At 49.1% G+C, this 14,230-nt stretch overlaps 1 protein-coding gene across 1 annotated transcript in view; it reads left to right on the forward strand.

The window, feature by feature from the left end:
* Positions 1–6,727: 6,727 nt before the first annotated feature.
* NUDT15 (nudix hydrolase 15) overlaps positions 6,728–14,230 on the forward strand; it is a 30,419-nt gene continuing 22,916 nt past the window's right edge. The window contains exon 1 of the mRNA XM_085621853.1: positions 6,728–6,917. Coding sequence (XP_085477979.1) covers positions 6,754–6,917 — 164 coding nt within the window. The 5' untranslated portion in view covers positions 6,728–6,753. The remainder of the gene's footprint in view (positions 6,918–14,230) is intronic.

A 14,230-nucleotide genomic window follows, 5' to 3' on the forward strand; every position in this document is an offset into this window, starting at 1 on the left:
AGAAAGTCCACATCCCCAAGGATGTCGTTCGAGAATATGTCCGAGAGGACGACATACAACAGTGGTTCAAGGCCTACGAGATCGCCATGACCTCCCACCGGATCGATCGAAGTGACTGGGGAGCCGGCCTGTGGGGGAGGTTCGTCAACGAAGGCCGCGATGCCCTGCTACAGCTCCCAGACCATCAGATGTCATCCTATGACCACATGAAGGCTGCCCTACTCACCCGATATGGGCTCACACCCGAAATGTACCGCCAGAGGTTTCGAGACTGCACCCGGATCCCGGGTACAACTTGGGTGGAATATGTCAACTATTTCAGCCGAGCCTTCGAGGGTTGGATCAAGGGAAGCCACGTAACGACCTACGAGCAACTTTTTAATCTCATGGTGTGGGAGCACCTCTCTAACAACTGCTTCGTCGAGCTCAGGCAGCACCTCCTAGACAGTAAATTGACTGACCCACGGCAACTCGCCGCCGAAGCTGACCGGTGGGAAAGCACCCGAGTGGGCCGGAGAGGGCCACATGAACAGAACCGGAACAACCAAGGTCAGCACCGTCCCCGAGGAGGAGGAGGAGGCCAGGGACGAGGAAGAGACACCGTCCCGACGGCTCCCGCTGCCAGCACCCCGTCCCCGGCCTGCCGGGGCAACCCCCCGATGCGCCCGGGGTTCCGAGCCAACGTCACGTGTCACCGATGCCAGCGAGTCGGCCACTACGCCAATGACCCGAACTGTCCACAGAATCAAACTCCGAGACCCCGCCAGGTAGCTGCCGCCGCCCTGGGGGGAGAACAAATCTCTGAAGAACAAGAAGAATACGAGCAGGCACGACAAGAGTGGGAACCGGCCGCCATGGTTCTAGCGTGCCTAGGGGGGAAAGACATGGTCCCGCGGGCTCCCTTACCCGCCAACACCAGAAAATATAGCCAGTGGGTGAACATTAATGGGCGCCGGGCCGAAGCACTACGTGACACGGGGGCCAGTGTGACGGCCGTCCGCTGTCACCTGGTAAAACCAGAGCAGATCCTGCCGAACATTCTCTGCCCCGTCCGTTCAGCCGACAATTCAGAGAGCCTATGTCGGATGGCCTGCGTCCCCTTCGAATGGGGAGGAGTCTCCGGCATGCTGAAGGTGACGGTCCGGGATGATGCCCCCGTGGACTGTCTCCTGGGGAATGATCTTGAGAGTTCCCCGTGGGCTGCCGTTGAGAGAAGAGAACACCTGGGGATGTTGGGCCTCCCGGACTGGGTGTGCGTAACCACCCGGTCCATAGCCGCCCGTGCCATCCCCCGACCCGAAGAACCAGAATGGCCTGCACCTCCTCCCCCGATCGCTCCCGTAGAGGACACCGACTATACCGACCCCCCAGAGCAAACCCCCGAAGGGGTAGCCCAGCCCCCGGTCCTTCCCGACCTGGCTCAGTGGCGTCAAGAAGGGGGGCCCACCCAGGAACAGTTCCGCCAAGAGCAGAAGACCTGTCCCTCCCTCGAGGGACTCCGCCAGCAAGCCCTCGCCCAGAGCGCAGGGGACACCACCGGTGCCCATTGGATCTATTGGGACAACGACCTGTTATACAGTGAACAGAGAATCGCGGAGTTAGGGGCCAGTCGAGTGCTGGTGGTGCCCCTCCGTTTTAGAGACTTCCTGCTAAATTTGGCCCACGATGTCCCTCTGGCTGGACACCTGGGCCAGGACAAAACTTACAGTCGCCTGGTGACCCACTTTTTCTGGCCGAAAATGAGGAACGATGTCCTCCACCACTGCCGGTCCTGCCCCACGTGCCAGGCCAGCGGGAAGAGCGGCCGCAAACTCAAAGCACCTCTGCAACCCTTCCCAGTTGTCACCACCCCGTTCGAGAGGGTGGGAATAGACATCGTGGGGCCCCTGGACCCCCGTACAGCACAAGGACATCGGTTCATCCTGGTACTGGTGGACCACGCCACCCGCTACCCCGAGGCTGTGCCCCTGCGAACTGTAACAGCCCCGGTGGTCGGCCGGGCCTTAATGGGGATCTTCTCCCGGGTGGGCTTCCCCCGAGAAGTCGTCAGCGACAGAGGAACAAACTTTATTTCGAAATATATGAAGTCCCTCTGGCAACAGTGCGGGGTCACCTACCGATTCACGACCCCCTATCACCCTCAAGGAAACGGACTAGTTGAACGATTCAACCGCACGCTCAAGGGAATGATTGGGGGATTGGAAGAGCCCCTCCGTCGCCAGTGGGATGTACTACTTCCGTGTCTCCTCTTCGCCTATCGAGAAGTTCCCCAGAAGTCCCTCGGCTTTAGCCCTTTCGAACTTTTGTACGGGCACCCTGTGCGAGGGCCCCTCAGCCTAGTCAAAGAAGGTTGGGAGATGGCCCCCCTCAAAACCCCTCCAGACGTCTTCAAGTACCTCCTGACACTACGCAATCAGACCCGGCGATTCAGGGAAATGGCAAAAGCGAATCTTGAGGCCAGTCAGGAGGACATGAAAAAATGGTACGATCAAAATGCCTCCTCCGTCGAATTCGAACCTGGTCAACAAGTGTGGGTGATGTCCCCCACCGAACCATGTGCCTTGCAGGACAAGTGGACGGGGCCCTTCAAAGTGGTCGAACGCAAGAGCCCCGTCACCTATCTCATCGATATGGAATCTCCCCGGAACCCCCTCCGGGTCCTCCACACTAACAGACTCAAGCCCCACTTTGTGCGCTCGGAGCTCAGCCTCCTGATGGCTACGGACAGTGGGGCGGAAGAAGACTCCGAGCCTCTCCCTGATCTCCTAAAGACTCAGGAGAAAGATGGTTCCGTGGACGGGGTCCGGCTCTCCGATGCCCTCACCCCAGAGCAGCGCCAAGGCTGCCGGGACCTCCTGCTGCAGTTTGCTACCTTGTTTTCCCTCACCCCAGGGGTCACCCCCTGGTGCTTGCACGACGTGGACACTGGGGACAGTCCCCCTATCAGACACCGGGCATACCGCGTACCAGATCGGGTGCGGGCCTGTATCCAAGAAGAAGTATCCAAGATGCTCACGCTCGGGGTCATCGAGCCCTCGGATAGCCCCTGGGCCAGCCCGGTCGTGCTGGTCCCCAAGGCTGCTGCCCCCGGCACCACTCCTGAACTCCGATTCTGCGTCGACTATCGGGGCTTGAATGCTGTCACCAGGACCGACGCTCATCCCATCCCCGAGCGGATGAACTGATCGACCGCATGGGGGCTGCCCGCTACCTCAGCATCTTCGACCTGACAGCGGGCTACTGGCAGATCGGTCTCACCCCCCGGGCCCAAGAACGGTCCGCCTTTTCTACCCCCGATGGCCACTACCACTTCAAGGTCATGCCCTTCGGCATGAAGAACGCCCCCGCTACTTTTCAGCGACTAGTGAACCAGGTCTTGGCGGGGCTCGAGGAGTTCAGCGCCGCCTACCTGGACGATATTGCTGTGTACAGCCGCCACTGGTCCGACCACCTCCACCACCTTCGAGAGGTCCTGCAGGCCCTCCAGCGGGCCGGCCTCACAATCAAGGCCGGCAAATGCCAACTTGGTCAGGGATCAGTGACCTACCTCGGACACCAGGTGGGAAGCGGCCTGGTGGCCCCTCTGCAACTCAAAATCGCTGCCATCCAGTCCTGGCAGCCCCCAGTCACGCAGACCGAGGTCCGAGCCTTCTTGGGGCTCACCGGCTACTACCGGCGGTTCGTGAGGGACTATGGCAGCATTGTGGGGCCCCTCACGGGACTCACATCCAAAAACCACCCGAAGAAGATTAACTGGACCCCAGACTGTCAAGCGGCCTTCGAGAAGCTGAAGGCCGCCCTGTGCACTGCCCCTGTGCTCCAGGCCCCCGATTACAGTCGGGAATTCATTGTGCAAACGGATGCCTCCGACCATGGCATCGGGGCGGTCCTCTCCCAGCTGAACTCCGAGGGCCTTGACCAACCGGTGGCCTTCATCAGCAGACGCCTCCTGGCCCGAGAACAGCGCTGGAGCACAATCGAGAGGGAGGCCTTCGCAGTGGTGTGGGCCCTCAAAAAGCTCCGGCCCTATCTCTTCGGTACCCACTTCCGGGTGCAAACAGATAATCGACCCCTGCAGTGGCTAATGCAGATGCGGGGGGAAAACCCCAAACTATTGCGCTGGTCCATCTCCCTGCAGGGGATGGACTTCACTGTGGAACATCGACCGGGCCAAGACCACGCCAACGCAGATGGCCTGTCACGCTTTTTCCGCCTCGACGAGGAGAGTCCCCAAGAGGATGGGTGACTCTCCCCGCCTTCAGCTGGGGGGGACGCATGTTGGACAGGCCACATGAAGGGCTTGCTTCCTCCCCGCATGACAGGGCCCAAGCCCCGGCCCTCCAGGTGTTACCCACGGAAATCACCCGCACCCCGTCTCCCGACGGAACTCCTGCCCCCGGACATCTATGTATCATGGGGCCGAACCACTACCGGCTCCCCCGGCCGGACCAGCCGCCATCTTGGACACTGCACCACGAGGCCGCATGGCCTCAGCTCGACCCTAACCCTGGGCCTGGCCCGGCCCCGACATCCCGGCACCACCATCCACCCAGGAGGTGAACGGACCACTTGGCAGGTCGATGGGAGAAAGAAGTGTCGATGGCTCTCCCCTGCCAGGTGCCGATCGCCCTCCAGCTCCCCGGGCGCTGGCTCCACCCCCCTGCTGGGTGTCTGGACTCCCTCATCCCGGACCTCCCGACCTCCAAGTGCGAGGGTCCGGACATCAAAGGGCGCCAGACCTATAACTAGGGCAGCTCCAGAGCAGGAAGGCAGTTGTATCCTGGAGTCGAGAGACACCGAGAAGAACTCATCCTTGACGGACTACCGGCGTTGCCGTAGCCCTGCCTTGTGATCTGTCGTCCTGCCTGCTGGCGCTGCCGCGGCCTTCTACATCCTCCATCCTCGTTGGGACCTGCTGGCGCTGCCGCGGACCGTTGTAACTACTACCTTCGTCGGGACCTGCTGGCGCTGCCGTGGACCGTTGTAACCACCACCTTCATCGGGACCTGCTGGCGCTGCCGCGGACCGTGTACCGACCACCTTCATCGGGACCTGCTGGCGCTGCCGCGGACCGTGTAACGACCATCTTCACAGGGACCTGCTGGCGCTGCCGCGGCCCATCCCAGCTAGAACACCGAGCTCGAGGATTGTGAGCTATCCATCATCGCCTCTACCAGATTGGTAACCAGACTGTCCCGCTACCCCCTTTCCCAAACCAAGAGACTAGAATCGAGGGGACCCCCGAGTCCAGACCTCCTTGTACCATTCCATCGTACCTTAAGAAATTGCTCATAAAGAACGTTAAATCCTATCCTTGTGTGGTGTACGTCTGTGGGGGGGAAGTTACTTGTCTGTACGATCGCTGGAGACGGCTCTCCCCGGAGACCTCTCCCCTTGTCCTCGGCCGACCCTCCCGGTCCGTCTAACACATAGCCAATAGGTCTCGCCTTTGGGACCTTATAAATGTTTAGCCATGCAACACTTGATGTTGTTGCACCAAGGATATTGTGCTGGATAACTAAACACTTATAAGGTCCCAAAGGCAAGACCTATTGGCTATGCTGCGTAGGCGAGACCTAAAAAGGTGGAATCTGAAAGCTGGTTTGATATGGGGGGTGATGTTTCATCTACAAGCATGCTTCAGCCTCTGTTTCTGCAACTGAAGATATTACTTATGCTGCACATGATAATTTTTCTTTTCAGGGTCATAACTCGGTGTCTAGTACATCTGACATAAGTGGACAAATTGAATCCAAATCTGTACTCCATGCCTACTAGATTTAAGGACTTCTACGTACACTAAAATTGTTTGTTCACTTTTAAATTGTAATGGCTTGCCTCAAGGCCGCGTTCTTTCTCCATGGTTTTCTCAGCCGTATCTCAAGATGCGGTTGTGGTTGCATGGAGGACAGACCTGCGGCCGGAGGACTCCTGCTTATTTCATCTCTACGTGACAATTCAATACATAAAAATTCTCAAACCTAGTAAATGTTTTTCCTCGTAACCCCGCCCCCAAACTCCTCCCCTCCACTGCTCAATTTGGTGATTGCCCACTTTTCTTTTTGCAATTTTATATATACATTTTTTTCCTTTTTGCAATTTTATATATACATTTTTTTCTATGTACAATTTTATATAGCGCGAACTCGCCCCGACTGTATTGCAGCGCTTCCCATGAGAACCAGTTACATTACACAAGGACACATTCATTATTGGTAGGCATGAATAGATTAAGGGGCATATTATCAAGCCAGGCGATAACATTATCGCCGCTTTAGCGTCAGAAAACGGACGCTCAAACGCCGATAATGGGCTTGATAATATGCTCTATGGAATTCCAATTGAAGCCCATGTTAGACGTCCTTCACATTTAACATGGGCTTCAATTGGAATTCCCTAGAGCATATTTATCAAGCCCATTATCGCCGTTTAAGCGGTGATAATTTTATCGCCTGGCTTGATAAATATGCCCCATAGAAACTACGGGTATCCCAAATAGTTTGCATGAAAAAAGAAACACGTTAACCATTTAGTGACTCTGTAGTAGCGTTTGCTCTTTGCATAGATATATATCGCATAATCGAGTCGCGCCTTTCCTTCTACTCCCCCCGCCCCTGTCAATATTGTTATTGCCGTGCTTTTGTAGCCTGTTTGCTGGAGAGTAGGATTGGGCTTGTTTTAAAGGGGTGTTGAGCTTTATAATTCAGCGTACGTCTGACGTGATTTTCGCAGGCCGTACTTGCTTTTTCCAGTATGGCTTTTCAGCTTGCTGAGTTACCTTCGCGCCCAGGGGTTGGCGTGGCAGTAGTTGTTACCAGCCCCACTGTACATCCTGGCTGTGTCCTACTGGGAAAGAGAACTAACGCATCCACAGGCCCCGGCATGTACCAGCTGCCGGGGGGACATTTGGAATACGGGTAAATCGCCTAGCGGGCAAAATGAAGGCGTGGCCATCTTCAAGTAGGCTCTCATGTTAAAGTCAGGCAAAATGAATACATTTTGAGGTTTCATTTTTCGGATTCTTCGTTTCTCACGTTCTTAAATGTGTTTCTAACACTGGGTTGAGCGTTATATTTTGCATCTCCTAGAGGTGAGCAAGCCAGGCTCGAGCATGAAGCCTTGATCTCGCTCAGTCCTATTGAAACCTCGAGCCCATAACGAGCCGAGCTTTAATGTGGTTCTGCCTGCCTCCCTCGGTTGTATGACTTATCAACGCATGCATTTACAGCGTTTGCCTTTTTTTTTTTTTCGCCACATCCATCATCCCGCAGTGCCTTTACCACAAAAGCGCCTTTGCCTGTTAAATGTAAATATACTGAAAAAAACCAAAGGTTAGAGGGACTTTATAGTTGGGAAATAAAATGTAAAAAACCTTAGACATTCGTTGAAAAAAACTAAAGGTTTTTTTTTTTTTGCATATTTATATAGCGCGAACTCGACCCGAAGGTATTGGAGCGCTTTACATAGCACCGTATTTACATTACACATTCAGGCACGGGGAGATTAAGTGATTTTCCCAGAATCACAGGATGTGGACGCGACCTCAAGGCTCGAACCCTGGTTTCCTGCACCAGAGGCGGCAGCGCAGCTGACGGACCACATCCTCTCCCTAGGAGACATTATAGCCAGGGTCAGGTCTTACACACACAAAATCATAGAAATTCAGCAATTATAGTTATCTCAAGCAGAGGCGCAACTAGAGCCAAATTTCGGGGAGGGCTAAGAAAAAGTTTTGGGGTGGGGCTGAATCTTTAAGCAATGGGCAGAGTGACGCTGCAGGGGCTCTTAGAAGGGGTGAAACCACAGCAAGGCCTCATTAACATGCAAATGATCTTTTAAAGACCTGTGAAGTGCTCGGGTGCGGCTGTGTGTGTGCCTGGGAAGCTGTCTCATCCTGGGCTGCCACACACGACGGATGGGGGGGGGGGGGGGGGGTTGAAGCACTTTGAGTCCAATGGGTGTTGCGTGCCTGATCTCAAGTAACTTGTGCCCTAATGTAACTATAGCTGTCGCCCCCGCTATGCACAGTTTTCTCATCAGTAATTTGAATGCAAATGTTGATGTGATATTATCAATGATGCCACAGAAGATGTCAAGAGTGATATAATATGTGTTGTAATTAGCAGTGCATGGCAAGGGCGTGAGTTATAGTTACCTTAAGGCACGAGTTATAGTTACTTGAGGTGACTGTAACTGCTACATTTCTATGGTTTCATGTGTGTAAAATCTGACCCTAACTATAACGTCCCTGTAACCTTTTTTTCCTCCAATGAATTACTATGTTTTTTTAATGCAATTTCATAACTATAATGTCCCTGCTACCTGTGTGTGAGAGAGTATGTGTGAGAGTAGCTGTGTGGGTCTGTGAGTGAATGTGTGAGTGGTTTTGAGGGTCCGTGAGTGGTTGTGTGAGTGGGAGCATGAGTGGTTGTGTGATTAGGTGTGTGGATCTGTGAGTAAGTGTATCCAGAAAGATCTACAGATCGTCATGTGGTAAAAAAGAAAGAAAAAAAAAGCGTTTTGGACAATTTCTTCCCACAGACCCCTCCATTAGTCCCATGGGGTTAGGATACCATTACCCTGACCCCTTCTATCACTTTGTAACTTTATTTCCCCCGCTGAGTCCTGATGAACATAATGGTGGCCGCAACTTTCTTATCGGAGTGCGGCCAGCCAATCATAGCATTGCTGTTGGTTCGTGGATTTGTGAATCCAAGAAGGATCTGGGGAGGATACGCGTCCTTAGATATACAAATTTGGATTTTAGTTAATATCTCAAAAACTACTTAACGGATTTACACCCATTTACAAAAAGATCACTTTCTGTACCAAGAACTACCTTCCTACCAAATTTGGTGTAATTCCGTTCAGAGGTTCAGGCTGTAGCTGTGTCTAACATCCGTATGGGAAATTGCATGGGGGAAATGCGTTTTGAGACCCCCCTTTTTCTCAGCCTCCACTTGATGAATCACCCCAAAACTTTCAAGACAGCAGCTGAAGTGTGCGTCGTACTAATTTTGGAAATTTTGTGAAGTTTCATCAAACTGCATCAAGCCAGCAGGATATATATATATTTAGCTCCCTTGGCGGGGACTGCAACTCCTCTGCTAAGAAGCATATCCACACCCTCACAATGGAGCTGGGCACTGCAGACGGCACTGGCCGTAAAAAGCGGTGGTGTCATGGGACCTTACTGCTGCTTATCGGGACCGTTTACATTGGACACATGGATTAAAGTTTCTAACAGCAGGAAGTCTCCACCATGAGTTAAACTCCTTCCTTGTATTTTGGATATTTAATATTCTTAAACAAGTCGTCTCCGAGCAAATGAGTGAGCTGCCCTCGGAAACGCAGGTATGTGGAAGGAGCTGCAATAATAAAGCGGGCGGCTATGCTGGAAATAATCCTGCTTGAATTGGCAGAAATGCGTGACTTTTGGTTTTTAAACAGCAAAAGTAATGTGATGCCGTTTTACAGTTTAAGGACGTGATAAATCCAGTCCAGGCTTTGCACGCAATAGAAAAATGCATGATGGTATACTTTAAGTAAAAACGAACTGATGGACATAATCTTGAGTGACACAGTCAGTAAATAACCAAGAAGCAGGGGTACTTGCGGGATATTACACAGGTGTAATTTATTCTAAGCAACTAAGGTTATGCAAGTTCGTTTTATATCTATAGTTGTTACTTTCCCCCATACGAGTGCAGACCCAATCACTGTGTAAGGAAGTGCATCCTATATTTTTATTGTTACTAGAGCTTTAAAAGAAGCACCAATATGGCGCATACCAGGTCGAAGAAGGCAGTGTGACTGCCGAAACGCGTCCCTGTAATGTTTGTGTGTCTAAGGTTATAGAGGCAATAAACGGGAGAAACCCCATGAACACGAGTGCTGGACCTTCAATTATACGAAGGTTGGGGAAAATTTGTTGTCCATAGCTAACGCTTGCGGTAGCGCTACCTTTCAAGCACCACCAGGGATCTGGCAGCACGCCAGTTTTACCACAAATTGGATTTTGGGAAAAAAATATATATTATCTACTGGCGGTCACCAGTAGATAGTTATAGTTAGGACCGAGTTCCCATAAGAAATCTGAAAATTCTATTTTGAATAACTTTGGCGCCGGTTGACTTTTCTTCGTGAAATTTTCAAAACTAATGGGGCGCTCCGCTCAGCTCCTACCCTGAAAGTCTCGGGGTGATTCATCAAGCGGGGGCTGAGAAAAAAGGGGGGTCCCAAAACGCGTTTTCCCCATGCATTTTCCCATAGGACCTTTAGTCGAAGGTACAGCCCGAACGGCTGAACAGAATTACTTGAAATTTGGCAAAGAGGTAGTCCTCAGGTCAGGCATGTGCCTTTTGCATATATGGTGTCAATCTGTTCAGTAGTTCCTGAGAAGATTGCAGTTAAAAGTACATAAATATCTATATGCGCGCACGGTGCGCGCACCAAATGTCCGCGAACGTAATTCTCATTGGTGGTTAGATGTCAGTCAACATTCCAATCGGTCGAAATCAGGAAGTGTCGGACGCCATTTTGTGTGTGACAGTGAAAAAGAAAGGTGGAGAACGTGAAAAGGGGGCAGGGTAGAGAGTTCCTAACCCCCTAGCCTTTGTCAGGGGGTCCCTGAAGGACCCCGAAGGGTGAAAAAAACATTTTTTTTTTTCAAAAAATCGCGGGGTGCGCGCACCCCCCAGCCGCCATTTTGAGTTTTAGAGGTAGAAGAGAGCTAAAAACACAAGTGGAGAACGTGAAAAGGGGGCAGGGTAGAGAGTCCCTGGCCCCCTAGACCTTCTCAGGGGGTCCCTAAAGAACCTCGTAAATAAAAAAAAAAACATTTCGGTTAATAAAAAAAAATTGCCGGTGCGCGCACCGTGAAAAACCCTTAAAAAAAAAAAAAAACTTTTAAACTGTTTATAAGTTTATAGAAGATATGCTGTTCAACTTTATCCAAATAAAAAAAAAAAGAGCTGAGCCATTCCATATTACAGGATACAGTCAATCTATAACTATATACATAGGTAGTTTATTGTAAAATAAATATATAAAAAATATAATAATACATACATAAATTAGCATTTAAAAAACCTTACAAATTCACTAAAAAAAACATAGGTTTCACACACGTTATAGTTAGAAACTAGCATTTAAAAAACCTTGCAAATTCACTTAAAAAACCATAGGTTTCACTCACGTTATAGTTAGGAATTGGCATTTAAAAAACCTTGCAAATTCACTGAAAAAACCATAGGTTTCACACATGTTATAGTTAGCTGGATATTTCACTCGTACAAAACCATTGAAATTCCCCCGTTATAGTTAGTTCAGCTAACTATAACTCGCGCGACCGTAATCCACTGTTGATGACGTCACATATTACGTCACTCATGACATTGTCAGTGACATCACTCATAACATCACTGATGACATCTCAAATGACTCACTTATAGAGTCAGTTACGCACCTAGAAAATCATCCATTCACACACTTGTACAGCCACTCATTCTTCCACAGGCCTTTCCCCTATATATATTATACATATTTAAACTTTACAGAAACGCACACTCACTGGATGACGTCATCAGCAGTGGATTGCGGTCGCGCGAGTTATAGTTAGCTGAACTAACTATAACGGGGGAATTTCAATGGTTTTGTACGAGTGAAATGTCCAGCTAACTATAACATGTGTGAAACCTATGGTTTTTTCAGTGAATATATATATATTCCAATTCACCACGTCCCTCGAAGAGAAAACACGCTGCGCACTCCAGCTCAATCAAGAGAAATTAATTTTATTTGCCTTTCCAAGGCAAATATTAACACACACGTTCCGGTACCCTGGCCTTCGTCAGTGTCCTGACACTGACGAAGGCCAGGGTGCCGGAACGCGTGTGTTAATATTTGCCTTGGAAAGGCAAATAAAAAGAACTTCTCTTGATTGAGCTGGTGTGCGCGTAGTGTTTTCTCTTCAAGGGATGCGGTGAATTGGAGTATTTTCAGCGGTACTGTCCACGCAAACTGCGCACCGGCACTGTGGAGAGCGGGGTGACTGGGCGGTTTCGTGAGTGTGTATGTATATATATATATATATATATATTCACAAAAAAAACCATAGGTTTCACACACGTTATAGTTAGGAATTCGCATTTAAAAAACCTTGCAAATTCACTGAAAAAACCATAGGTTTCACACATGTTATAGTTAGCTGGACATTTCACTCGTAAAAAACCATTGAAATTCCCCCGTTATAGTTAGTTCAGCTAACTATAACTCGCGCGACCGCAATCCACTGCTGATGACGTCACATATTACATCACTGATGACGTCATCCAGTGAGTGTGTGTTTCTGTAAAGTTTAAATATGTATAATATATATAGGGAAAGGCCTGTGGAAGAATGAGTGGCTGTACAAGTGTGTGAATGGATGATTTTCTAGGTGCGTAACTGACTCTATAAGTGAGTCATTTGAGATGTCATCAGTGATGTCACTGACCATGTCATGAGTGATGTAATATGTGACGTCATCAGCAGTGGATTGCGGTCGCGCGAGTTCTAGTTAGCTGAACTAACTATAACGGGGTAATTTCAATGGTTTTTTACGAGTGAAATGTCCAGCTAACTATAACATGTGTGAAACCTATGGTTTTTTCAGTGAATTTGCAAGGTTTTTTAAATGCTAATTCCTAACTATAACGTGTGTGAAACCTATGTTTTTTTTAGTGAATTTGTAAGGTTTTTTAAATGCTAATTTATGTATGTATTATTATATTTTTTATATATTTATTTTACAATAAACTACCTATGTATATAGTTATAGATTGACTGTATCCTGTAATATGGAATGGCTCAGCTCTTTTTTTTTTTTAATTTGGATAAAGTTGAACAGCATAGTTAATATCTTCTATAAAATTATAAACAGTTTAAAATGTCCTTTTTTTTTTTTTTAAGGGTTTTTCACGGTGCGCGCAATGGCAATTTTTTTTATTAAACGAAATGGTTTTTTTAGATTTACGGAGGTCCTTTGGGGACCCCCTGAGAAGGTCTAGGGGGTCAGGGACTCTCTACCCTGCCCCCTTTTCACGTTCTCCACTTGTGTTTTTAGCTCTCTTCTGCCTCTAAAACTCAAAATGGCGGCTGGGGGGTGCGCGCACCCCGCGACTTTTTAAAAAAAAAAAAAATGGTTTTTTCACCCTTCGGGGTCCTTCAGGGGCCCCCTGACAAAGGCTAGGGGGTCAGGAACTCTCTACCCTGCCCCCTTTTCACGTTCTCCACCTTTCTTTTTCACTGTCACACACAAAATGGCATCCGACACTTCCTGATTTCGACCCATTGGAATGTTGACTGACATCTAACCACCAATCAGAATTACGCTCGCGGACATTTGGTGCGCGCACGGTGCGTGCATATAGATATTTATGTACTTTTAACTGCAATTTTCTCAGGAACTACTGAACAGATTGACACCATATATGCAAAAGGCACATGCCTGACATGAGGACTACCTCTTTGCCAAATTTCAAGTAATTCTGTTCAGCCGTTCGGGCTGTACCTTCGACTAAAGGTCCTATGGGAAAATGCATGGGGAAAACGCGTTTTGGGACCCCCCTTTTTTCTCAGCCCCCACTTGACGAATCACCCCGAGACTTTTAGGGTAGGAGCTGAGCGGAGCGCCCCATTAGTTTTGAAAATTTCACGAAGATAAGTCAACCGGCGCCAAAGTTATTCAAAATAGAATTTTCAGATTTCCTATGGGAACTCGGTCCTAACTATAACTATCTACTGGCGACCGCCAGTAGATAAAAAAAAAATATATATATATATATGTCGTCACTTTGGAATAAACAACTTTCTTTGATATATTCCCACGGAGTCAGCGCCTGTTCTTTTATGGATGCCAGGATTGGTTGTGTGTGTATATGTGTGTGTGTGTGTATGTATATATATATATATATATATATATATATATATATATTCCAAATTACCTGGTGGCGGGTGAAACTGAATATCCAGCTTCAAGTCTCGACATCGATACAACATCCTGTGATTCTGGGCAAATCACTTAATCCCCCTGTACCTATAAACAATGCATGTCACCGTGTGTAATGTAACTGGTGCTCATGTAAAACACTCTGGCATCGGGTCGAGTTCACGCTGTATTTAAAAATTGCAGAAAAATGAAACGAGCTAAAAACAAAGCCTTAACAGAAGGAAAGACAATTAGATATGC

Source organism: Triturus cristatus, chromosome 8 (genome assembly GCF_964204655.1).
Source record: "Triturus cristatus chromosome 8, aTriCri1.1, whole genome shotgun sequence".
NCBI lineage: Eukaryota > Metazoa > Chordata > Amphibia > Caudata > Salamandridae > Triturus > Triturus cristatus.